General features: G+C 42.1%; 3 protein-coding genes and 1 long non-coding RNA gene across 15 annotated transcripts; 1 reads left to right on the top strand and 3 right to left on the bottom strand.

The window, feature by feature from the left end:
* Nucleotides 1-454: 454 nt before the first annotated feature.
* On the bottom strand, nucleotides 455-1,584 carry LOC108106357 (zinc transporter ZIP1). Its single transcript, XM_017213338.1, is given in 3 exon segments — nucleotides 455-495; nucleotides 577-1,098; nucleotides 1,101-1,584. Coding segments are annotated over 3 exon segments (1,047 nt in total).
* A 508-nt stretch (nucleotides 1,585-2,092) lies between these two features.
* LOC108106240 (zinc transporter ZIP1) lies at nucleotides 2,093-3,082 on the bottom strand. Its single transcript, XM_017213166.1, has 2 exons — nucleotides 2,191-3,082; nucleotides 2,093-2,133 (listed from the first exon to the last, which is right to left on the bottom strand). The coding sequence occupies exons 1-2, from the start codon at nucleotides 3,080-3,082 to the stop codon at nucleotides 2,093-2,095; spliced, it is 933 nt and encodes a 310-aa protein (XP_017068655.1).
* A 690-nt stretch (nucleotides 3,083-3,772) lies between these two features.
* LOC108106538 lies at nucleotides 3,773-4,151 on the top strand. The gene is made up of 2 exons (XR_001772399.1): nucleotides 3,773-3,937; nucleotides 3,998-4,151. It is a non-coding gene; the product is annotated as an uncharacterized LOC108106538 (long non-coding RNA).
* On the bottom strand, nucleotides 4,138-24,100 carry LOC108106536 (FK506-binding protein 5). Of its 12 annotated transcripts, XM_017213674.1 has the most exons (28): nucleotides 23,432-24,100; nucleotides 21,523-21,679; nucleotides 21,287-21,453; nucleotides 20,813-20,848; nucleotides 18,099-18,281; nucleotides 17,813-17,956; nucleotides 17,617-17,750; nucleotides 17,370-17,550; nucleotides 16,987-17,301; nucleotides 16,282-16,596; nucleotides 15,576-16,220; nucleotides 15,333-15,515; nucleotides 15,131-15,268; nucleotides 14,887-15,069; nucleotides 9,332-9,463; nucleotides 8,803-9,126; nucleotides 8,549-8,737; nucleotides 8,353-8,490; nucleotides 7,653-7,901; nucleotides 6,911-7,093; nucleotides 6,717-6,848; nucleotides 6,378-6,542; nucleotides 5,813-5,969; nucleotides 5,590-5,756; nucleotides 5,374-5,530; nucleotides 5,146-5,312; nucleotides 4,900-5,082; nucleotides 4,138-4,839 (listed from the first exon to the last, which is right to left on the bottom strand). In XM_017213674.1, exons 1-28 carry the CDS (start codon nucleotides 23,637-23,639, stop codon nucleotides 4,652-4,654), a joined length of 5,520 nt encoding a protein of 1,839 aa, XP_017069163.1. In that variant the 5' UTR covers nucleotides 23,640-24,100; the 3' UTR covers nucleotides 4,138-4,651. The 12 variants fall into 12 exon arrangements, with proteins under 12 accessions (XP_017069163.1, XP_017069164.1, XP_017069165.1 ...); XM_017213675.2 differs by lacking the exon at nucleotides 6,378-6,542 and having other exon boundaries at nucleotides 23,432-24,099; XM_017213676.1 differs by lacking the exon at nucleotides 7,653-7,901 and having other exon boundaries at nucleotides 23,432-24,099.
* Between the last annotated feature and the right edge of the window lie 431 nt (nucleotides 24,101-24,531).

Genomic DNA, 24,531 nt, shown 5'->3' with positions numbered 1-24,531 from the left:
ATATCGATGTTTGTGCAACCGCACGATAAAATGTTAAATGGGCGCTGTTAACGTAAAGAATGTAACTGTGTGCGCAACATATTTAGCTTTTCTGTTAATTCGAAATCAGCCGCCAACTGTGTTGTTACCAATTTATCAGCGTGGTTTAAGTTAATTAATTGCTAATGTTCGAATGTACGTGTTGTAAGAAGTTCTCAGCTTAGCTATCACTTTACAGTTTTAAAAGGGAATATGATAGAGGAAGAAACATTTAGGAATACATATGATAATCTTATTAACTTTATTAAAAGTCTTTCGATTTTCTAGCGTCATTATAACAAGTTTTAGAAACTGAAATATCTAATCACTATATATGTATATATTTTTAATTCACTATTATATTATTGTTGAATAGCACCACTTTAGTTGGCCCCTAACTTTATAATACTGAACTGGTGAAATATGAACATATATGCTAGGCACAAGTGAGGCTGTCATCGCCCTCCGCTTCGTCAGCTGAAAAAGAGAAAAATTAATTAATATTATCGTTCCATAGTCAATAAGAAATCCTATAACTTATTTTTAGTTATCACTTACAAAGTATTTGCAGGCCGAACATCAAAGCAAATCCAGCCACGGCCGCGACGAGGGCTTTCCATCCGGCGTGGCTCTCAGTGAGGATCTCGAAGAAGACCACATACAGCAGAGTTCCACAGGCGATGCCCTGGAGCACTCCAGAGGGCAGACTGGGCTGTCCCGCCGCCACCTGCTGGCTGATGCCCAGGCCTACTCCAATGCCGATTGGTGTGACAATGGAAAAGGTGACAATGTATAGGATTGCAAGCGTGCTTCGGGTGCGGGCCACCAAAAGCTCCATTCCTACGCAAAAGGCAAGTACCAGCTTGTGGGCGGCCACGGCTCCAAACATAAACCACACAGTGCTAACGGTGCCCTCCAGTCCAATGGCCATTCCCTCGAACAGTTCGTGAAGGGAAAGGGCAAGGATTATGCCTAGACCCCTGGCAGAAGATCCTTCGCCAGTTGATACAGGCATGTGCGAGTGACCGTGGTGATCCGTGGGCGGCTGAGGTTCTATCTCCTTCACTGGCAGTTTCTCTATTTGAGAAGGACACTGTGCCGGATGCTTCGGCCCCTTTCGAAGGCCAGACTGGCCACCGACTCCTTACGGCTCAGCTTCCGCTGGTGGTGACGCACTATGTTTGTCATCAGCTCGTCCAAGGCGTACATCAGGAAGAAACCCGAGCAGAGCAGCATCTCCGGCAGGGCAAAGGGCGTCTGGGCCAACGATCCGCAAACCTGAAGAGCATTTACCACCTCGATCACCTCGGGTAGCATGTGCAGGAAGGTGGTGCAGATAAGCACACCGCCACCAAAGAAGAGCAGGCACCGCACCACCGCCGATGAGCGGGTCTCCTCCGGACTCTGTTTGGTCCAGTAAAAGAATCTGTCCAGGACATAAGGAAGGCTGCCGCAGAACACAGTAATTACAACGAGCACTACCATGGCTACTATTTTGGCCACAAGCAGCGCATGGCTATCCCCGACTTCCGCTTGGTCCTTTAACATAGTCCCGGTAAGACCCATCTTTACGTCCCGAACAGCGAACTTCGACTGGCCTGGCTGCAACCCACAGCCAGACTAATGGTTTATATCTCCAGCCATATATCAATGGTTGCTGATTGAAATGTGATCGCTGATTGATACGCGGATTCACGGGCAGACATCGAGCAAGCGTCGCACCATTGTATTGTTATCTCCTTTGCTGTCCCCTGGACAGGTGGCTTTCATCGAATTCCCCGATAACCAAAACATACTAGGGGCTCTTCGGATCTGATGTTTGAAAGGAGTTGTGTAATGTGTGGGAACATCGGAAGTATTTATCAAATCGTGTATTATTTGCTTTGATTGATACACTGAGAACATTTATTTCGACAATTATTTAAAGACTTAAACTTTCTTTATATTACTTCGCATTTGTGATACAATCTTTCAGAAGTTTATTTGAAGCATCGTAACTATTATTTGTACTTATAAGGAGACATGGTTGATTTACTCGATCCTTATAATTTGGAATTCGAATATGGCAAATCCTCTAAAGGCATGTGAAATGACTCTTGCCCTTCGCCTCACCAACTGAAAAAAGAAATAAAGATATTGATCGTTTCACATTTTAACTTTTGAAAGACTTACTTGCTATCTGGAGACCAAACATCAGGACAAATCCCACCATCGACGAGAGTAGGACCCGAATGCCAGCATGGTTTTTGGCCACAATTTCAAAAAATACCACATAGATCAGAGTTCCGCAGGCGAGACCCTGCAGAATTCCAGAGACCGTGCTAGGCTGATTAGCCGAAGCTGATTCGCTGACGGCAATGCCGATACCCACGCCAATGGGGGTTACTATGGAGAAGACCAGTAGGTAAATGACGGCTATCACCCACCGGGTGTGAGCCATCATGATCTCCATTCCTATGCAGAAGGCCAGGACGAGTTTGTGGACAGCGATAGCTCCGGTCATAAACCACACCGTGCTCACACTCATCTCCAGGCCAATGGCCATTCCGCCAAAGAGTTCGTGCAGGGAAAGGGCCACTATGATTCCCAGGCCACGCAGCCAGTTCGGCTCGTTGGGCGTTTCTACCGGTTGGACTACAACCTCTGCCTCTAAATCCTCGCCCGCCTCCTTGATTGTCACCACTTCTCGAAGCTTCTTCTGCTGTCGCCGACGCACCAGGAAATGCATGATTTCCTCGATGCAGTACATCAGATAGAAGCCGGTACAGAGCAGAACCTCCGGCAGACCGAAGGGAGTGGGCACCAACATCCGACAATCTTGGAGAGCATTCACCACTTCAACCACTTCCGGCAGCATATGGATAAAGGTGGTGGCTATGAGCACACCACCGCCAAAGTTGAGCAGACATAGCACCACTTTGAACTCCCGGGCATTGCTCTCGGGTCGCTTCGTCCAGTGGTAAAAACGATCCAGGAGGTAGGGAATAAAGCAGAAGATCAGGGTCACCAGCAGCAACACCACAATGGACACGATTTTGGCCACAATCAAGTGTTGGTCTGCCATTGCAAATGAAAGAACTGGCCTAATATCTAGCCATTCAGTTTTTATAGTTGGACTTGATATCTAACTGCAGATATCAGCGTATTGGCAAATATTTACTAATATTAAGGGCTTAGGCGCTAGTACTAGCAATGGTCTTACTCTTAAACTTAATGCCTTAAACAAAAGGTGTAAGTCAAAATTTCGGCATGATACCTTTCGGTATTTCCCCTCAGCTTAGGCTTTATTTTTGTCTATATTTCTGGAATTTTTATAATGAGGTCATCGATCAGTTTGGTTGCATTATCTTGTCAATGGGAGTTTTCGGCCTGAAATTTCAGCTGGCGAAAACAAAAAATTAGTTACCAACGCGGGTCAAAGCCTTGTGCACCCAGAAATCTATGAGCCATCATTGGGTGAGGCCGACAGTTTCAGCTGATAACTTCGAAATTTAGTTATCGTCGCCAAATGGTCAATACTAACATAGGAGGGACTGACTATCTGTAAGTAGGGCGGTGGTTGGGGAAATTATGAAATAAATCATTCGCTTAGTATCTTTTAATATTTTATTGAACCGCAGATGTTTTATAACAGTGATTTTTAAGTATTAATTGATATTGCCAATGTGACAGCTAATAAAAATCACGACTTCATGGATTTATTAATCACTAAAACTGGCTAGGTTTGTTATTTTGTTATATAAAAACTTATTTTTAAGTCTCAATTGAAAGTATCGTCAAACTACCAAACTGCCATAAAAGTCAATATGCAAACTTTAGAAAAGTTTTACCTAAATCTTAAATTTTTACTTTTCGGAAGAAATTTCATCTGAGAAAATTAAATATTCCCCTCCATAGGCCGCCAAGAAGAGAAACACTGGTAACGTTTGACTTTTGGCCCTGTCCACTTCCAAGTTTTTCTTCCAAATCTCACATCCAGGTGGCTTCGATCTGAATAACAAGGACCGCTAGATGGCAACATATTCTCCTATAAAGCGGCCAAAAGGATTCCAAGTGTCCTCATTGAACCAAAAATGTGTTTCATCACAGATTCATTACTAATTGAAAATAAATGTTGCATACATCATCCAATAGTTTATTAAGAGTATCATGAGCCGTAAAGGTTTTACTGTAAAAATTATCATTGGCATTTATTACACAATATTATGGCGTTTAAATTTAAATTTAAAGTAATTACTATGACTTGAGTTTGTTCTTCTTTAATTGATTGTTCATGACGTACACGGGTGAGAAGACAAATGACTTTTACTTTGAAATGAATATGCTATACATGAGTTTTGATATTTATGGAAGTATCAGAGTTTGTTGTAGTTATCAAGCTGTCTCAAAAGATATTTCGAAAGCAATGGATCGTCACCGAGCACGGTTTTTATAGGCGTCTAATTTAGACGATTGGATGACAGTTTGTAATGTACATAGATGTGCGTGTGTTATTGTGATTTTGGATAATCATTTCAAGTTTGATTCGCTTTTCGCTCGCTTTTTGTGTCTCTTGTCGAAAACCCTCCATTGTAGTTGATAGCCATTCAACATGATTCAGTACGTGCTTCCAATTTTCCCAGGCTTATCCTATTCACGACTGCTTGGGGTGCTGAACAGGAGGGGGTGGCGCCGGCTTAAAGCACTGCAGCAGGAAGGCTGTATAGACCACAAAGGCCACCGCCAGAGCAATAAGGGCGTACATAAAGATGTTTAGCTCAGGCTGGCGGAAGCGGTTCTTCCTTAGCCATTCGAGCACCTCGTCTTCGGATAGAAGATCACCTGGAACGAAAGTTTTATGTTCAGGAGCTTCCTTTTTTTTGGACAATCTCTTCTACTTACCCCTGTATATGCTGGGGAAGCGTCGGCGGAAGTAGACCATTGCTGGTAGCTTGGTGACGCCCCACTTCTTGGCATACCGTGAATCGGCCATCTTAACAAAAGTTATATCCAGATTATCTGTCTCGCTGTCAATATTTTCAAGTTTCTCCAGAGCGGCAGTACTGTCCGGCTGATTGTGCTCATCTAAAGAGTTTGGAATTTTACCTCTAATTAATTAATTAATTCCTAAAATATTCTTGCACTCACAAAAGAACACGGCCAAGAACTCATTCTCTTCGAGTAGCTTGTCAAGCATTTTGCGGTTCACTTCTTCAATTTCGTTTTTGATTTCGAATACATCTTGTGACGTCAGCCAGGTAATTACCTTATCGTGTTGGTGCAAGTCTCCGTCATAGAGGACGGGCACTTGTTTTCTAAATTGTTCGAAGATTAAAGTTTTTTAAAAAAGTTTTGAATGTTTTGAATGGAGCATACCGGAAATATACCAGGGAAGGTATATTGACAATTTCGTATTTCTTGGCTGCCTGGATACTAGCAATCTTTACGAAGTCAATGCCAAACATATCGGCTTCGCCATCAATCTCCTCCAGCTCTTCCAAAATCTCCTCGCACTCAGCACAGTCATCGTCATCTGAAAGTGGTGTGACACTTTAAACCCAATCTCTGAGACACGTTAGGCTAAGTACTTACAAAAGAAAACCACCAAGAGGGTAGACTCGGCCATTAGCCTGTCCAGCATGCGTTCGTTGACCTCCTCGATCTCATCGGCCAGCTCACGGTTGTCATCATCGATGAGCCACTCCAATACTGACTGCTCGTTTTGGAGGTCACCCTCAAATAGCAAAGGATTTCCGTTTCTGCATAGGAAATTAGTTGGGAAAATCTTTTTTCTATAAAAAAACAGACCGTTTACCTGAAATAAACCAAAGCCGGGAAGGTCTTAATCGAATAGCGTTTGGCCAACTGCGGATCTTGTATCTTGACCATGTGAATGCCGAAAACATCGCATTCGTCATCGATCAGTTCCAAGCCCTCTAATATCTGGTCGCAGATGTTGCAGTTGATTTTGTCTGCCAAGAATAAAAATAAAGTCAGTTAATCTTTCAATATGAGTACTTAAAATTAGTGCCAAGCTTAAGAATCGGTTAGCGAGATTGTGAGAGGCAAAGAAAACGCCGTAACAAAAAGGTATTCCCGTCCAAACTAAATTCCAGTGAATTCTAGCAATTTTTTTTAATAAAATATGTTATCCGTTTCTGAACTGAAATATTTTATAAATAACTAATGAAAAACATTTTGAAACATAATTTAGTTTGGTCGTAATACAATGGAAGCCTGGTTTAGTGCAGTCAAGAATCGATTCAGGATATAGAACAGAGCTCCTACGGAGGGTTAGACGTGGTTAGGGCTCCGCGGAGCATGCGCAGTCGGAGCTTGGGAGTTGCTTGTTTTGTGCACATGGAATACGGAAGGAATACCTTGTTTTTCGATACGTTTTCTTTTACGTGAGATGTAGTTTTGTACGAATTGGCTGGATGAGTGTTTTGTGGATTTGGTGGTGGTCAGGTTGCTTTCTTTAAGACTAGAGGGGGAGCAGAAACTGCGGCAGAAAGCGGGTTGCTTCCCATTGCGCTCAGGTGGCACTGAGGACGGTACATTTCAGGTTTCGGTTTATGTCAGGGATAAGTTTTTTTGGTTTATGTTCGATTCATTTTGGGGCGGGGGGATACAACAATTCAGAATGTGTGAGATCATGAAAAAGTGATGGAAAACAATTGACCAATCGAGACGGCGCCCGATTGCTAGGAGCTACTCACAGAAGTACACGGCTAAGTATTGCGTTTCCTCCACCATAGTCTCAAGCATTTGGCGAGTGATGAGCTCAATGCGATCTTCGGTTTTCTGGGTGATAAGCCACTGCAGAACCTCCTCCTCCTCGCTGAGTTCACCTGAAAGAGATGATCTTAGTATGACCAAGGAGTTTCAAGGAGCTGAGAGCGAGCTGGGTTACCCTCGAAGACGTTGGGTATTCCTCCCTCGAAGTAGACCAGGGCAGGATACTCGTGCACACCATAGCCATCGGCCACGGAGAAGTCTCTGGTCTTCACAAAGGTGATGCCATGCTTGTCGCAGTCGTCATCGATGTTTTCCAGCTCCTCTAGAACCTTGGTGCACTGCTCACAGCCATCCGCATCTGGTTGTCAAAGTGGGGTTTGGGAATTAATCAACAGGTGCTGTACAGGGGTAGGGCCAATACAGGGTACTACAGCAAGCACTACACATATGTGAACGGAAGCACAGCAGAAGTTGAAAAGGGATATGAGATAGCAAACAACTATAGTAAACATCATGAGTCCTGATTCCACTAAGGCACCAAGAATTTCTTGTACTCAGGACATCTAAAACAGGATAAAAGGCCAGTGGAATCAGCATTTATGATCAGGCTAGTACACAAACAGACTATAAAGGGAGAATCTAATCGGGAATCAGGAAGAGAACAGCTAACGTTGAGTATACATAGAAGGTTTCGGGAGTGACAGAGATATAGAGAAAGAGTCGGATCAACAGAGAGATAGAGAGAGTTTCGGATGGAGTTTCTAAGTTCTTTTGGGGTTCATACATTCGCTGTACAAGGTGGAAGTGTGAATAGTGTGTGCGAGTGCTATTGGTGTGTCTGGTTGTGCTGGGTTATGTGGTTAAACATTCTTGGGCTCATTCCAGTTGCACGAGTTCTATACAGAAAGGTGGGCTACCATCCTCTTGTTTGCCAGTCGATGCATCCGGTGGAGCAGCTGCAGAGGCTGGCGCCGATTCACCCTCAGGACCTGCCCCTGGCGAATCCTCCGCCCCACCAGCGGCTGCCTCGGAAGGATCTGTCTCACTGCCGAAGGCGGCAGCGGCGCTAGCTGCACCGCCCTCCTGCTGGTGCTGATCTCGCTCCTTTTTCAGACGCGCCTTGCGCGCCGCTTTCGAATTGCAAATGTCGCACTTAGTCTTGTTCCCTACGTTTGGGGTATCGATATTGTGTGCGGTTCGGTTTGAGATATCAGAGAGCACAGTCGTAGATAGAAATATAAATAAAGTCTTGTTTGGTTAGATACACAGAGCGCTGATAAGAGGCTTAAACTAGTTTGATCTAATTGGTTAACTACAATAACACAGAGTTTGCTGCAAACTGTTTGCGCAAAAGCGTGATAATCAATCTGCTAAAGTACGTTTGACAAAATGTTATTTTTAAAAAACCCATGCCGTATTCGAGAACACTGAACTTTGACTGAACTATTTCAGTCTGGGCTGGATGTAAGACAAAACGAATGATAGAGATCAAAATTGGACATTGTACTTTCTGCGAATTGATACCACCAAACCGATTGCAGCGTTTAAAACCTGGTTCCTCAGAGGTATTGATTATTCATCAGTTAAATCAGAGAGAGCTTCCGGCTGCACACTTACAAAAGTACACTGCTATGGAGCCAGACTCTTCAATCAGATGAACGAGTCTATCGCCTTCGAGATCTTCGATAACATCTCCACTTGGATCCTTTTGCGTGATCAGCCAAGTTAGGATCTGTTCTTCTTCGTAAAGATCACCTGGAAAAGACCGAGTAGATTAGTATTGGCTTTTGGCGGCAAAAATGAGGACTTCTACCGGCGTATATAACTGGCTCCTTGGAAGTGGGCTTGAAGAAGACAATGGCAGGCAGGGCAAACACTCCGTACTCCTTGGCCATTTGCTTATCGTCGATTTTGACAAAGTCAATGCCCGCCTTGTCCGCTTCATCGTCTATGTGCTCCACCTCGGCCAGGACGCGGGGACACTGCTTGCACTCATCGCTATCTGAGGTTAGGTAAGAGGTACATGGGTCTTTATAATCGAATGCTCCGTAGACATTCAAGACTTACAAAATATAACCGCCACGTAGTCGGAGTTCTTGCGGATCTTCTCGAACATCTTGCGATTCACCTGCTCAATGTGATCAGTCATCTCCATGTTGGCCGGGCTGGTCAGCCAGTCCAGTACCTCCTCCTCGTCATCGATGTCGCCATCGTAGTTAATGTACTTGCCTTTCCGGAAATATGTGAGACCCGGGGGATTCCTGTACCCGTACTTCTTGGCCATCAGTTTGTCGTGCATTTTCACTATATAAATGCCATATTCGGCAGCCTCATCGTCGATTAGTTCGATGTGCCGTAGCACTCGTGGCGAGTCGGGATCATCTTCCTTGTCTGCAATTACAAATGACATCCATGTCGCATCAATATCTGTACTACATCGAATAGATGTAGAAATCTTATAACTATAAATTATAATTTTGCTTGTGTTTTTGGGCAGTTACAGTTTTTAGTGGGCGCGACTTAAAAATATTATATATGAAAGATCTCCTAGATTCCTTAGCTTTTACCTAAAACACTGTCCGCATGTTATACTTACAAAAAACGACCGCTAAAAAGTCTTTGGTGCCTATATACTCGAAGAGTTGATCACGATTAATTAGCTGAATGCTTTGGTCGGCCTTCTGTTCGAGTATCCAGTTGAAGACGTCCTGATTGCTGGCAATGTTACCTATTTGTAAGACATTAAAGTGTCGTTAGAAATTATCATGTTTTCATTCGAAGGAGACGCGTGGGCTTATCCATTTGCTGGCACATACCTGTTGGCTGCAGTTTGTCAATCAATCATCAGGTTTATTCTTGAATGTTTATACAAAATTAATGATCGCTTTGTTTATTTTCACCCCCGCCCAAAAAGAAATTCAATATGGGCAATTCGCCAAAAACCCCACCAGGCCATAATTAATGGCCACATTTGGCTGCCTATGAGTCAAAATAAGATGTTATATTCATGGGGGGGTAAGAGTTGCTTTTGACAAATCATACATCTTCAAGGTTTCTTCATGTTTTTCATGGTATATTAAGCATTTTTATCGACTTTGTGTTTGAAATTATTTAAGACAAAGAAATTCTCTGTATCTCAACAATTTGTCTTTAAAACATTTTCAAATAAGAGAACCTAATTATATTGAGTTGGATGGTTTTTATTGAATATTCTTACAATTTCTTTCAGGAGTTTATGTTTACAAAATGGCTTTCAGTTTGACTTGCGTTTGATTCTTACAATCTGACAATTTTCATTTTGAAAATTGGTTTGACAAAAATACATTCGCTTGATCTTGACTTAACAACTGCTGTTCAACAAAATTTGTTTACATATATTTATTTGGATTTAGTTACAATTGCGTGTCGAGTGATAGACTTTAGCTTAAGAAAACATAATGATAAAGATTTATAATTCGATATTTTTCAAATATCGATAACAAAAACAACAGCGAGCGGTACAGAAATCGCTCTCAGAAGAAAACAAATGAAACAAAATGGCAAGCTACTACATAGCTACATTGTATGCGAGGCCATTGTTCAGCGAGAAATATTGGATTTTCGTTTCCATAACAACGAGTATACAACAAAATTAAGTATACGTATTATAGTATGCTGCAACATATGCTGCTGTATCATATAAAAGTGTAGTGTGGCTCTTAATGTTGTTATTATGAAAACAATTGAAAGCTCTCATCATCGTTACACGTTTCAGTTTCAGTTTCAGTTAAAATAGTTAACAGTTGGCACTGTCAGGTGTAAATTGTTTCAAAAAATATTTTATCCGTTTGTTCGTTTCGTTTCGTTTTGTTTTGTTTTGCTTTGGCTCTTGTTTAAATTAGACTAACTACATAAATGTAAATTGTATATTGTGACAAAAAGAAGTAGTATCAAAAAAGTTTAGGCTGTTTGTTATTGACAAAAGACAATGGCCGATCGATTTGTTAATAACAAAGATTGTTTGGCTAAATATACAAGTGAAAGTTCTCAGAAGTTTGATAGTTGTTTGTTGAAGTAATTGCTTTTAGTTTGAACAAAGTTGTTGAAATCCGTTGACAAAATGCAACAAATGTTTGGTTTAGTTTAGTTATAGATCTGGGCTTCCCTCGCACGGAAGGGTCCCTCTTGAAAATAGTTTAAGCGAAAATATCAACAAAGTTTAAGTTAGTACGTTTTTTTTTCTTGATTATTTTGTAATTATTTTGAGTTACGTGTGACTCTGCTACTCGTGGATCTTCTGAACGTGGAACAACGATTTAGGTTTTGCGGCTTTTAAGTGTATGGACTATGATCTGATCTGGCACCGGGAGTTTATGAGATATTGTTAAAATGGCAAATGTGCCAATGCCAGACAATTCAAGGTTGGTGAGGGAGAACCTCATTTCTATGGACACACACAGCCATACGAGTTCAGTTATTTGGTTGGTTCTAGTCATAGTTGTTGTCTTTTGCAGTCACACATATGTAGATGATGTACATTTAATTATAGAAACCTGTCATTGAAGGTTCTTTTGGTGGCTATACAGGTTTGAGTTGGTTTTGGTATTGGTTTTGGTAGTGGTTTGATATTTGATTTATCGGTTGACAACAGTGCGTATACGTGCTACTTTAGTATGGCATATCATTCAATCATACAATCACTATTTAACTGTCTGTGGTTATCCACATTCAGTTAAATTGTTGCCTTACTCCCACAGAGAGATATCCTGAAAAATGATATCATACAAATTTTTTAGTCGATTTTGGAAAAAATTAATGCCTGCAAGACACAAGAGAGAGAAAAGAGAAGAGAAATAAACAAATAAGGTAACGACCAAATTGTGCGTAAGTCTGTATGTGTCTGAGTATGGGCACAACAACAGCAAAAATGATCAGGGGCAGGACAATGAGTTTGACTTTAGATGAACTTCGTCTTGACTTGTTTCTAGTGCTAAATGACTTCGGTGTCTGGTCCGATGGTCCAACGATTACGTACCGGTTTTCACATTCAGCTTGCCGGACTTCTTTGACGACTTCTGCTTGGACACCTTCTCCACTTCCTGGGACTCGTCGTCGTTGTCCTGGCCCTTGGCCACTGGCTTCTTGCCAGCCTGCGGCTTGTTGCTTCCTCCCGAGCGTTTGTTGGCATACGAGACCTTTACCAGGGGCTTGTCCTCATCGTCCTCATCATCGTCATCGGTGTCCTTGGCGGGCTTGGCCTGTTTCTTGGTCGCCGTTGGCTTGCTGGACGACTTGCTGGCTGTGGAAGCCGAGCCGGCAAACTGAAAATTACCGCCGCCGCCAATTGGACGCTTGCCCTGATCGCCATCGGTATGTCCAATCCGCTGGGCCGTCATCTTAGGAACTTTCGTTGACTTCTCCAATTTGGTTGGACAGCATTGGAATGGTTTGTAATCGTTGGGCACGAAATTGTTGCCGCGCTTAGCTGATTGGCCGTCATGACCCAATCCAACATAGAAACATTCGTCATCTGTGTAAGCAAACAAACAAAAACATTTTGTCAGATTGTTTAATTTGAAGAGATTTTTATTTTATTTTTCAGTTCACTAACAACAGAAGGTTCGTTACGATAAGTTATATAAAAAAAGGTTTTAACAAAAGTGCATCATTGTAGGCTAGAACTAAGAATAAAAGTCGTTAACTTTCAACACTTTTCTTAAACACCTCCGATAATTACTACAGAGAGAGAAGAAGAGCAGTTAGTACGATTTTCGATTATCGATTTTCGATTTCGATTTTGATTTGATTTGATTTGATTTTCATTATTTTCAGACTTGAAAGATTCTTTGTTCTAGAGTAAAAAGCGTGCTTTATGAGTGGAAGAGATTTGAAATTGTTTAAATATAATTGTAAATTATATTTCAAAACTACTAACTGACAAAATGCTTTTGATGCTGACTGTACAAGTTTCGGATTTTGATTCTAATTTGTTAACATATTAAATATCGAGTTAAGCCCACGTTGTACATTTCATTTCGACTGAGTGTCAGTGAATTCACTGCATTTCACTTGATCGAATTTTCGGTTGTTTTTGTTGTTTATATGCTTAAACATTTTCTATGGAACAGCAGGATCATCATTAAATAATATATATAAACAAACATAACGATTACTTAAAGTATTATAAGAAAATAAATTATAAGTCAAACGAATTAGGTATTAACACATTTTGTATCATTATTGAAATAGTTACGTTTTCCAAAGTAAAAAAAATATATATTTCCTTGCTTAAATAATTTCAAACATTGTGTCAGCTATGTATGAATTAATATTTCTTTAGATTTGTGACTTTTGAAGTACCAAGAAAAAGGCCTTGGACTAAAAGACTGGGTAAAGCTACGGGTGTAGGATTAAACATTCAATAGGATCAAACATTGACGGGTGTGGATAGTTATTTTGGCTGGACTGATCCCAATTGCGATTGTCCCTCACATGATAGTTGCTTTAGCACAGAAGCTTTGCGCACAGCACAGATAAACGGGTCACGTGAATGTGAAGTGGTTACCTTGGTTAAATGCATTTCTATTCGACTTCTTCTTCCCCAAGTCTGTAGATAGACAATGAAATTAACTGTAGTCGGAGTAGTAGAGTATATTGTGACATTGCAAAGTGTACTGGGATGAATGCTCAGGTGGGGGAAAGTGGGAACGGAATTCAGTCGGGGTGGACAGAACATTGAACAACTTCAGTTAGTGCGTCAATGGCAACTCACATTCAGGTATTACCTATTTCATCTATAAGCCGACCTGAGCAGAGGTCAGCAAGACGATGTATCGTTCGACCTCTGGCCGTGTGTCTATATTTTGGTTTACTTTTAATGTCTTCTTCGTCATCGTCATCGTCTTCGTCATCCTCTTCGTCATCCCCATTTGTATCCTTGTCGTCCCCGTCATTCTCTTCGTCTTCGTCTTCGTCGTTGTCATTGTCCCCATTTTTATCATCATCGTCATCTTCGTCTTCATTATTATCTTCATCGTCATCTTCGTCCTCGTCGTCCCCATTATTTTCATCATCGTCCTCCTCGTCATTCTCTTTATTATCGTCATCGTCATCATCACCTTCGTCGTCCCCATTATTGTCGTCGTCATCCTCGTCGTCCTTATTATCTTCCTCGTCATCTTCGTCCTCGTCTTCGTCGTCCCCATTATTATCTTCTTCGTCGTCCTCATCGTCCCCGGTATCATCTTCGTTATCCTCATCGTCTCCGTTATTATCGTCTTCATCATCCTCGTCGTCCCCATTATTTTCTTCTTCGTCATCCTCCTCCTCGTCGTCTCCATTATTGTCTTTGTCATCCTCGTCGTCGTCGTCCTCATTATTGTCTTCATCATCCTCCTCGTCGTCATTATTGTCTTCGTCATCCTCGTCTTCGTCGTCTTCGTTATCATCTTTATCATCTTTATCATCCTCGTCCTCGTCGTCCCCATTGTTGTCGTCTTCGTCATCGTCATCCCCATTATTATCGTCTTCATCATCTTCCCCATTGTTATCTTCATCTTCGTCCTCGTCGCCCCCATTATTATTATCATCTTCATCCTCGTCATCTTCATTATTACCATCTTCATCATCCTCGTCATCCCCGTTATTATCGTCATCGTCATCCTCATCATCCTTATCCCTATCAGTACCCTTCTCCCCAGTTTCATCCTCATCCCCGTTTTCATCATCTTCAATGTCTAGTCTCTTTTTTCGTAATCTCTCATTTCGTATCGAATTCTGCAGACGCTTTAGTCTTGCTCTTTTATCCTCATCACTTTCTTTGGGATAGCGCAACTTAACAATTTTTTCATCACTCTCGCCGTCATCATTGCCTATATAAGAAATTATCATTACGTTTTGTTCTTTTTTTATGGGCAAGAAACGGGTGAATGATCTTGGATTTATACATTTTTTTTTTAGCTTTATGGAACCTTTTTTGTCTCAACTGACTTTGTAGCGAAAGTTTGGCTTATGAGCGTGAGGTTTAAAGCAGAAAACACATTTGAAAAAAGGACGCTTACTCTTTTGATTGACTAACCACTGCAGCACACGGTTTTCATTTTTGAGATTACCTAAGGGAGGGAAGATGCTTACTAAAATGTTCTCTAATTTGATTTATAATAGCCAACTTACCATCATACATAATCGGGACGCCTGTCTCGTAGTAGACCAAAGCTGGGAATGCGAAAATGCCGATTTCATGGGCCAGCTTAACGTCATTTGATTTAACAAATTGTATTCCATGCTTATCGGTGTCATCGTCGATGTTCTCCAACTCTTCCAGGATATCGGAACACGATTCGCATTCGTCATCATCTAAAGAAGGTACATAATGTTAACCAGAGATCCCCTTTGTTTTAGTGGATAATTCACTTACAGAAGAACACAGCCAGGTGCTCAACATCGTTGATCAAAACCTGCAGGGTCTTACGATCGACGGACTCAATGACATCAGCTGTAGACTCGTGCAAGTCAATAACCCACTCAAGAATTTCCTCTTCCTTCATCAGGTCACCTTTAAAAATAAGAATTATTTAATTAGGATCACAATAAATATATAAAGGTATTAGCAACTATACCGGTGTAAATTGTTCTAAACTTATGTCTATAAAATGCAAGTGCCGGCAGACCGGGCAGATCGTATTCCTTATCAATATCATCGTCGGATGTCTTTACAAAGTCAATGTCTTTTTCCTCGCACTCGTCATCGATATTCTCCAGCTCGTTAAGGATCTTCTGGGCCTTCTTGTCGCCCTCAGCATCTGGAAAATCCAAAAGGGGAAAGTAAGTATAGAAGTAAATAAGCTTCATTGATTTCTTACAGAAGAACACGACAACGTGATCGTTTTCAGCCAAGATCTTATCCAACATCTTCACATTGACCTCCTCGATTTTTCCGGGAATCTCGAGGGTTTCGTCGTCGGTAATCCAAGCCAACACTTCGTCCTCGTCGTCCAGATCTCCGGTAAAGTGCAATGGATCACGGTTCCTAAAGAAGACCAATCGGGGATAGGTCTTGACATTGTATTTCTTAGCGACTCCGGTATCCTCAGTGGTAACAAAAATGATGCCAGCCTCGTCCAACTCATCGTCGATGCTTTCGAGGGCGTTCAGAGTGTGGTCGCAAGTCTCACCGGGCTCGCAAGGTCCCGTGAAGAAGACGACGACATATTCGTGCTCGTTGATCAGGTTGACCAGGATCTCATCGGTAACCTCCTCGATGGTAGCTGTCTTCTTCTGCACCAGGAGCCACTCGAGCACCTCATCCTCATTCATCAAATCACCCTCGTAGAGGGCCGGGATCTTGTTCTCGAAGTAGATGAGGGCGGGCAAATGATCGAGACCGTATTCTTTGGCTTCAGCGGCATTATCGATGCGCACGATGACGATTCCCTCCTTCTCCAATTCATCGTCAATGTTCTCCAGTTCATTCAGGATGCGCATATCCTGCTTATCGTCCTTGTCGTCTGTGGATGTAAAGGAATCATTTAAAATTCAATGCAGAATATTGCGGAAGAAGTTACTCACAGAAGATAACTGCCAAGTGTTCGGTGTTCTCGACCAATTTGTCCTTCATCTCATCAGTAACTTCGGGAATTTCGGAATAGCGCTTCTGGTGCACCAACCAGCCAAGCAGCTCGTCCTCTTTCATCAGATCACCCTCGTAGATGTGTGGAATTCCACGTTCAAAGAGTACAATCGATGGTATCTCGTCGATACCCCATTCTTTGGCCTCCTTGTCATCATCGATCTTGACAAAGGCAATATCATTCTGATCGCACTCATCGTCAATGTTTTCCAATTCTGCGAGGATTTTCTGTGATTTCTTTTGGTCTTTGTCGTCTGCGAAGATGATTTCATATTGTCAATTTAGTAACTGTCACTTACGTTTTGGAGGCTAAGAAAGAAAATGATCAACAAACTGCTGTTTCGCTCAACTTGTAACTTGAAACCTACAATCTACACTTTTCAACGGTCTACCAATTGTTGCCTTCACGTAAAGAGGTCTACTAGATTTTAGTTTAGTTTGATTAATCAGTTTATAAAGCGCTTTTAAAAATTAATACTGTAAAGCACGTCGAGCACTCGACATAGGGTTAAAGTTACGATTGCAGACACCCCAGAAGTACAACACCAAGTCAACTGTACAATATCAACAGAGATTAGGAGTCTGGAGTCGAGTGCGCATGGGTCCCGGCACAAAGTCACGGTGTGGGGCCTGAAATCACTTACAGAAGAGGACAGCAACGTGTGGCATTTTCTCAATGATCAAATCCAACATTTCGTCGGTGATGTCCTCGATTTGATCGGAACTCGTTTGGTCCGTTAGCCATTTTAGTAGCTTCTCCTCGTCCTCCAGATTGCCTTCGTAAATAGTTGGAATGCCTTTTTCAAAGTATATCAGTTTAGGAACTTTATTGATGCCATATTCAACGGCCTCCTCGGGATTGTCGATCTTCACGAAAGTAATGCCCAACGCGTCGCATTCGTCGTCAATGTTCTCGAGCTCTTCGAGCACTTTCTGGGACTTCTTGTCGTTGTTGTCGTCTGGAAAACAGCGTGTGAGCAAATTGTTGGCCTATCGGGACCTATGGGTATAGGGTTTCAATATTTACAGAACAGCACTGCAATGACGCGTCCTTCTTTGACCATTGTGTCGAGCATTTCGTCGGTGACGTCCTCGATCTCATCCCGTTCCAACTGTCCCAACAACCATTTCAGAATCTGCTCCTCGTCCATGAGATCGCCGTCGTACACATTTGGAATTTCTTTTTCAAAGTAAACAATGGCCGGAATCTGCAGATCGAATAATACATTATCCGTGTCAAAGACGTTTCAATTTCTATCGTTTGTGGGTCGTACCGAATCGATTCCGTAATCGGCTGCCGCCTTGGCATCGTCGATTTTCACAAACTGAATGCCATGCTTGTCGCAGTCGTCGTCGATTTGCTCTAGCTCCTCCAACACGGTCATCGAGTCGTCATTTCCATGATCATCTGCAGATTAATAGCGGTCGGTTATCGCGGCCTTGTCGCGCGGAAAATTCTCAACTACATACAAAATAGCACAACCAGGTTGTCGATATTGCTGATCAGCGTCGACAGAGTCTTCGAAGTGACGTCCTCAATAACATCATCTTCGTCCCCAGTCGACTTATTCTGCACCAACCATTCCAAGACGTCTTCCTCCCGCTGAAGTTCACCTGGAGACACAGTTTCGATATTAGCGACATGAATATCGAGTTCAGCATGGAATTGATTGATGTGTATTGGTTTGGATTTTGAGATTTGAGTGGAAGGCGTGGAAGTTTCAAGATAAATGTGGGTGTGGAATGGTGGGTGTACCTTCGTAAATGATCGGAGTCTGGTGGCGGTAGTAGACCAAGGCTGGCAGATTGCCAAGATTGTATTCATCGGCTAAGGCCTCGTCGTGTATTTTCACAAACCCAATGCCCAGCTGATCAGCTTCGTCGTCGATATTCTCCAGCTCCTGCAAAGCCTTGGCGCACTTGCGGCATTGCTGCTTGTCTGGCGGTCGCGGATTCGATTGGTTGGTTTCATAAAATCAGGCAAACAATAGATAATTAGGGTCGTCTGGCAGAGGTGCAAACGTCTCGGAAAGCGAGGACGGGGAGTATAAAACATCAGGACAGGGGGTCTGTTGCTGGGTGTTATTACACACGGATTGGTAGAACATTCATGGATTATATATCGTGCGGCCGTAAGTTGTAAGGTTATTATTTTGGAGCCAACACAGTCAGGGGTGAGTGCATGCAAGGGCCATGGAGTTCCATTTAACTGTACAGTTACCCAATCATTCCCCAGGCGATTCGTTTATTTACACAATTTGTTTACAGCTTCCCTATCTGTCTGCGTGCAACCTGTTGCAACATGCCTGTCTTGGTAGAGGATAAACACTAGAAGGTGGCACTTTAAGAGAGGAATACATTCCCAGAAAGCTCTCTCCTCTTCTGTCTTTCAGCTATTCCCCTATCTCATTCCGTTGGGCTTGCCACATTCGTAAATGTGTTTTCAGTAAGCTTTCGCTTTTCTGCCTGACGCTGCGTATACGTAATATTTATTTCTGTTGCTTTGTCGGTGAACTTGTAAGTGTCTTTTGATGGCTGACTGGCCACATGTTTATGGCCACCAATGGCAGCACCTTGCGAAATACAGTTAGCCGGCGGTAGTACTCGAAACTACATGCATTTTCCCCATCCAAAAATATCTCTAATTTTCCCATTCAACGGGATTCATTCTTTGCAACTGGCTGAGTGGGTGTCGCCAAGGTGACAAGGCCATTGCACACATTCGCTGGCGAAATTGGTTCATAATTTACTGCAAATGCATAAAGTATATATTGTAGGAAAATCTTGAAAATTAAACATGTTTATGGGGCTCTGACTTTCTCTCTGACGGCTTGACCAATTTTTGGCCCTGCCGACATGGCAGACATGGGCAAATGTTGCACTTAACTAAAAATAGTGCAAGTCAGTCGGGGATGGGACGAGCACATATACTCGTAGTTATAGAGCTGCAGTGGGTCCGATATATATGTAGGTATTTGTATATTATGTAAACCAGCATTTGGCTGCGACAACTAAAGATCTGCCCATAACCATGCATTGCCGGCTCGTGTGCGCCATGTTGATGTATTGCTGTATGCAAAAGCAATTAAAAGTGCTGTCTGTCTGCAGCCCCTGATGGATACAAATTCAATTGCAGCGGAATGAGAGGGAAGGGGTGGGGTGGCGCAGCACTGGGGGAGGGCGGGACAATGGGCCACGATTTCTTGTCTTGTCTCACCTACATGCTGTTCGCATCAATGCATTAGGAAAACCTTTTTTGTTTTTTGTATGCTGTCTGCGTTTGATAAAAATACCCATAGATAGTGTAGCGGATACTGCAGATATACACACGTACCGTGTGGCATGTCCGCGCTGGTGCCCGCTCTATAGTTAGTTGTTTCAGAATTAAGCAAAAATAACAGCAGCAACAAGAGCAGCGAAAAATCATTTTGTTGGCCGACCAACTGCTTGAGTTTTCTATTTATAAAACCAAAATTGTAGGTGGCTGTGTCGGAAAGAGATGGACGACAGCAGCAAATACTTTGTTGTTGGCCAAGACATCAACGCGTGTGTATTATACGACTATACCCACAATTTCTGCAAGTATTGAATTTATGTTTTTCAATAGGTAAATTCATGCCTTTCTTCCATAATTCATACAAGGCCACCGTTAGAATAATTCGTAGCTCCCTCTCCAGGTTTGCTAATTTCGAATTTTTTCTAACTTCTGTACCCCATTACCAATCTCTATCCAAAACTTTTGTCCAAATCGGTGGGTAGATGTTTGGAGAGTAGTTTCGGGGGAAATAAGGTGGTGCTGTGGCGACAAAAACATAATCTGGCGCCGAGCCCAGACGTTCATCTGCAATGCTTCTGTTGTTGTACGTTTATTATTATACGTATACGTAATATGTGTGTCTGCCTTGGTCGATAGCGAACGCAAAAATGAGAAAACTTGTTTTTCGAACAAAAAAAAATTACTAAGAATTACTACAACGTTGATTGCATCTATTTAAGAATTTGTCCTTTACCCAGGGCATCGACGTTGTCTTCGCTTGACTATATCGCTATCGGAGAGCCTATGGATTACCCAGAGAACGAGTATATAGATTTCGATCTGTTTTAAGCAGAACTAATTGGTGTAGCATCAACTTGAATCTCATAATCTCTACCCCGCTGTGCATGATTCTCCTAAAAAAAATGGTTCCACCCAAATCGTTCCATGTTAGCAAGCACCAAGGCACACTGGATTGTTCGGTTATTTGGGTTATATAGCCAATTATAAAGTACATATTTACATATCCGATCTTGGGCATTGCGGAAGAATCTTTTTGTGTGCATTTTTGGATTACTGGAATCAGGAAAATTATGGTGGAATAGGGTAAACAATGTCAATCAATTATTTTTGGGGAAACAAAGTTTCAAAGAAGGTGATTATTAGAAGGAGAGGGCAAGACAGAAGGTTCCCAGAACTGTTCACGGAAAACTTACCCATAACCCTGGGCGGGCATGTTTCATGATCTGGACCTGCAGTCGTTTGATAAAATATATATTGCATTTATAAATTGTCCATAAGTAATTTGGCTCAGAGAGGGTACGAATTACCGCCAGAAGAGATATATTTATATAGAGAGTAATATTTAATGTTAAATATGCTGCCATTAGCTTTGGTTAGTCACAAGAAAAATACGTATTTATAGAGAGATAGAGAGAGAAAGAGAGATGAGAGATACAGACATACGCTTAAGAAATCGATTCAAGAATATACAGTATAGGTAGATATGGTTGTAGTCTATACCTAGCTGTATGATTTTTAGTCACAAGAGAGCTAAACTGTTTGTGTTCGCTAAAAACTGCAACTGCTTTGAAATAGAACGTCATCAATTCGAAACTCCGACCATAAGAGAGTTCGGAGTGGTAAAGATTTGAAGGAGTTTGTGTTAAGATCAAGTCAGTCGGACTTACAGAATAAAACGGCTACGAAATCGGTGTCCTCGATGATCTTCTGCAATATCTTGGCATTGACCTCCTCGATGCGATCGGGCAGATCCATGGCCTCCAGAGAGGTAAGGAAGTCGAGCACTCCCTCCTCGTCCATGAGATCGCCATCGTAAATGATGGGTTCTTTTTCCCTGTGGTGTTCGGAGATTGGCTTGGATTAGATCGATTTTGTCACTGGACGCGGTGGGGAAGGTACCTACCTGAAGTAGGTGAGGGCGGGGAAATTCTTAATGCCATACTGTTTGGCCAGTCGTTTGTCGTTGATTTTCACAAAGTCCACACCGAAGGAGTCGGTGTCATCGTCGATTTTCTCGAGTTCCGCTAAAACCTTATCACAGGTCACGCAGCTACGCGCATCTGAAAACGTAGAAACCGGGCAGGTGAGTATCTTAGATCGAATATAGACCCCAACATCAATTGACAATCGGCAACTGCTGCGTATGACGCCAGAGCATTAGAAGTGAAAACTCAAAGCCCTGACAGAAGTGGAACCAAATGCCGTGCAGATTATTCATTCCTATAGTAGATGCAGGATGCATCATCGGACCGCTCAGAGCAGAATAAGGCTGAATGAATGAATGAAATGACAGCAGCGCCAGGCCGATTCGGTGCTATTAATGCGGCAGCAACTGCCAACAAATATGCTAAAATTTCTAAATTAATTCATAAAATTCATGCGGCCGCTATTAGGGAAATGAATTGCAGCAGACAAAAGACCACCGTTGGCCAACGTCTCCCAAAATGTTCTGGTTGGTTAAACGGCATACGGCAGACTGCAGACTGCAGAAATTGGAATAATTAAAACATCGCCGAGTAAACACTCATTTCCATTGTTTGGCTTTCCATTTGGATTGATCTTTAGCTGCTTGAATAGTAATCGCTATTTGGCCGGATCTCCTGCCTTCTCCCAACCTCTGATGTCTGTATAAACGGGTTCTAAATGGGCGGTCAAAGACATGGAACAGACTCGATTACCACAGGAAGTTCTTTCTCCAAGTGATGCGTGTGTTTTCGCAATACATTGCAATAACATAAATATCATTAACTTGCAACAATAAACACAAATAGCTTCTCGATTGGGATTGGAATGGAGAATTTTGAGCTATCTGTGATGTGATTAGCGAAACTTTTCAATGGCAGTTCTGCCATTTGCGTAGATTTTCCATGATTTTTCTTTGCTTATTTGCCAGGGGCATTGGGCTTGGGGCTTTGGATTTAAAATATTTTCATTGTCAACAATTATTTTTGGAATTGCCGCCAATGAAACATATCATTGAGAATGTGTAGGTATGAAAAGATCTATATATATTAGAGAACATTACAATCCGAAGATCGCTTTCTTGTTTATTAACTTTGACATTGGCGGACAGTGCATTAAGGCCAAATCTATTTTTAAGGTGATTAAAAAGATTTTATCTGTATATATATATAACCATTAGCAGTTTGTTTATACGACATTTTTGATCAATTTCAAGCCGAATATTTATAGAAGAAACAATGGGAAACCATTTTCTCCTGCCCCAAAAATAGATCTCTACAGATTGATCTGTGTGCTTGGACATAAATTATAAAGGGCAGGAAATCTGTTGGCATCTGGAAGGAAGTGCGAGAGTGCTGTTTCTTGGTAAGAGGTACTTTCTGTGCCAAAAGTTTGCGCCAAAATAGATAAAAAACTAAGAATATATAAAAAGTTGCCTCGCACTATGAGGCGAAGGCGAAGGCGAAGACGACAGCGACGGAGACGGGGACGGAGACAGCCATTTCTCACAGCCAAGAGAGATTTCTCTACTCATAAACAGATCGCAAAGATAGCACACAAACCAAAAATATATAGAAAAGGGGAAGGCAACACAGACTACTGGCAACATGGGGAGGAAATAAAGAAATAGAAAAAAATAAAAAATTAACCGAATGAAAATCTCGGACATTTCGAGCAACGAATTTTTCACATATTTTCATTTGTATGTGAATTTTTAGAATTTTCACTAGCGAAAATTTATATAATATGGCTTCTGTTACTATTTCGAGTCCGGTTCGGCTGGCAATAAAAGATCGGTGCCCGGACGACCGACCCTATCGTACTAGCACTCGCACACCCGTTCAACTTACACCAGAAGACGGCCACGTAATCCTTGTCGGCCAGAAGCTTCTCCAGCTGCTTGGCATTGACCTCCTCGATAACGGCCTCCGGCTCAACGGGAGCCGCTGGCTGCGAGCCCTTCTTGCTGTTGTTAGCGCCATTCACATATCCGGGAAAACTCAGTGCCAGCAGAGCACACACGAGCAGCGACAGAGTCTTGAGGCGAGTGAAAGTCATCCTTTGATCGCCCACTCACAGTCGGTAACGGTTCTATCCTCGGTTCGGTTTGTGGTGTGTGGACAGTACTCTAGACCCTTAACTCGAACATGCGTGCGCGTGTCTGCTCTTTTTGGCTATATTTTGCAATTAATTCGTTCTCGTCGTTTGGGATTATTTCGTTATTAAATTTGTATTCCTTTGAGAATCGTGCACTATTTTTAGTTGATAATGGTATTTCTTTCTTTCGCAATTTATTTTATGTATAACAACTTTTGGTACACTGATACATATATACGGTGTTCGTATATACACAGCCGAAATAAATGTAGGGTATATATGAGAAAAATTAGATTATATATATTGCTTCTTGCTTCTATTAATTGAACGTTTTCCGCGGACTGTACTCTTTGCTTTTCAGATTTTGTTCCACTCCGTGCAGAGGTCCGCTCGCAACTGAAAGTATTTTGGTGGACACTCGGTGCCATTCAAGAGGCCTTGCGGCAGCTTTAGGGATCGTGCGTTTCGTGCTTTTTTGACAGCTTTTCGAAAAGCTTCCGGAACGAGCGCAGGAGCGCCGGATGGATCGACGGATGATCGTGCGATGAGTGTGGTGGAATCGGATGATGAGCGAGAGTCGTCTCTTTGGAAATGCATTTCTCTGTTTATGCATTTGCCACGATTGCAATACAAACATAGAAAACAACCATCTTTACGAATGGGTTTATAAAAACAAATTCGGAGAAAAACATTTTTAAAGCGCTAAATTATAAGATATTTGTATGCGAGCGTTGCCTTTCATTTTATCCGATAGGTTGATAATAAATATACTTATAGACATTGTAAGAATATAAAAATGCCGGAAATAGAAAGTTAGTTAGTTATTAGAGGCACATGTGAGTGGCAAGCTACT

The sequence above is a fragment of the Drosophila eugracilis genome, unplaced genomic scaffold (genome assembly GCF_018153835.1).
Source record: "Drosophila eugracilis isolate 14026-0451.02 unplaced genomic scaffold, ASM1815383v1 contig_1765, whole genome shotgun sequence".
Lineage (NCBI taxonomy): Eukaryota > Metazoa > Arthropoda > Insecta > Diptera > Drosophilidae > Drosophila > Drosophila eugracilis.
The sequence above is the reverse complement of the archived record's forward strand: the minus strand, read 5'-3'. Positions and strand labels throughout refer to the sequence as shown.

Coding starts and splice junctions, on each gene's coding strand:
- LOC108106240 (XM_017213166.1), bottom strand. CDS start 3,082: ATGGCAGACCAACACTTGATTGTGGCCAAAATCGTGTCCATTGTGGTG. Junction 2,134..2,190: donor GTTTGGTCTCCAGATAGCAA/GTAAGTCTTTCA, acceptor TTCTTTTTTCAG/TTGGTGAGGCGAAGGGCAAG.
- LOC108106536 (XM_017213674.1), bottom strand. CDS start 23,639: ATGACTTTCACTCGCCTCAAGACTCTGTCGCTGCTCGTGTGTGCTCTG. Junction 21,680..23,431: donor TTACGTGGCCGTCTTCTGGT/GTAAGTTGAACG, acceptor CTACGTTTTCAG/ATGCGCGTAGCTGCGTGACC. Junction 16,597..16,986: donor ACACGTTGCTGTCCTCTTCT/GTAAGTGATTTC, acceptor TCATCTTCGCAG/ACGACAAAGACCAAAAGAAA.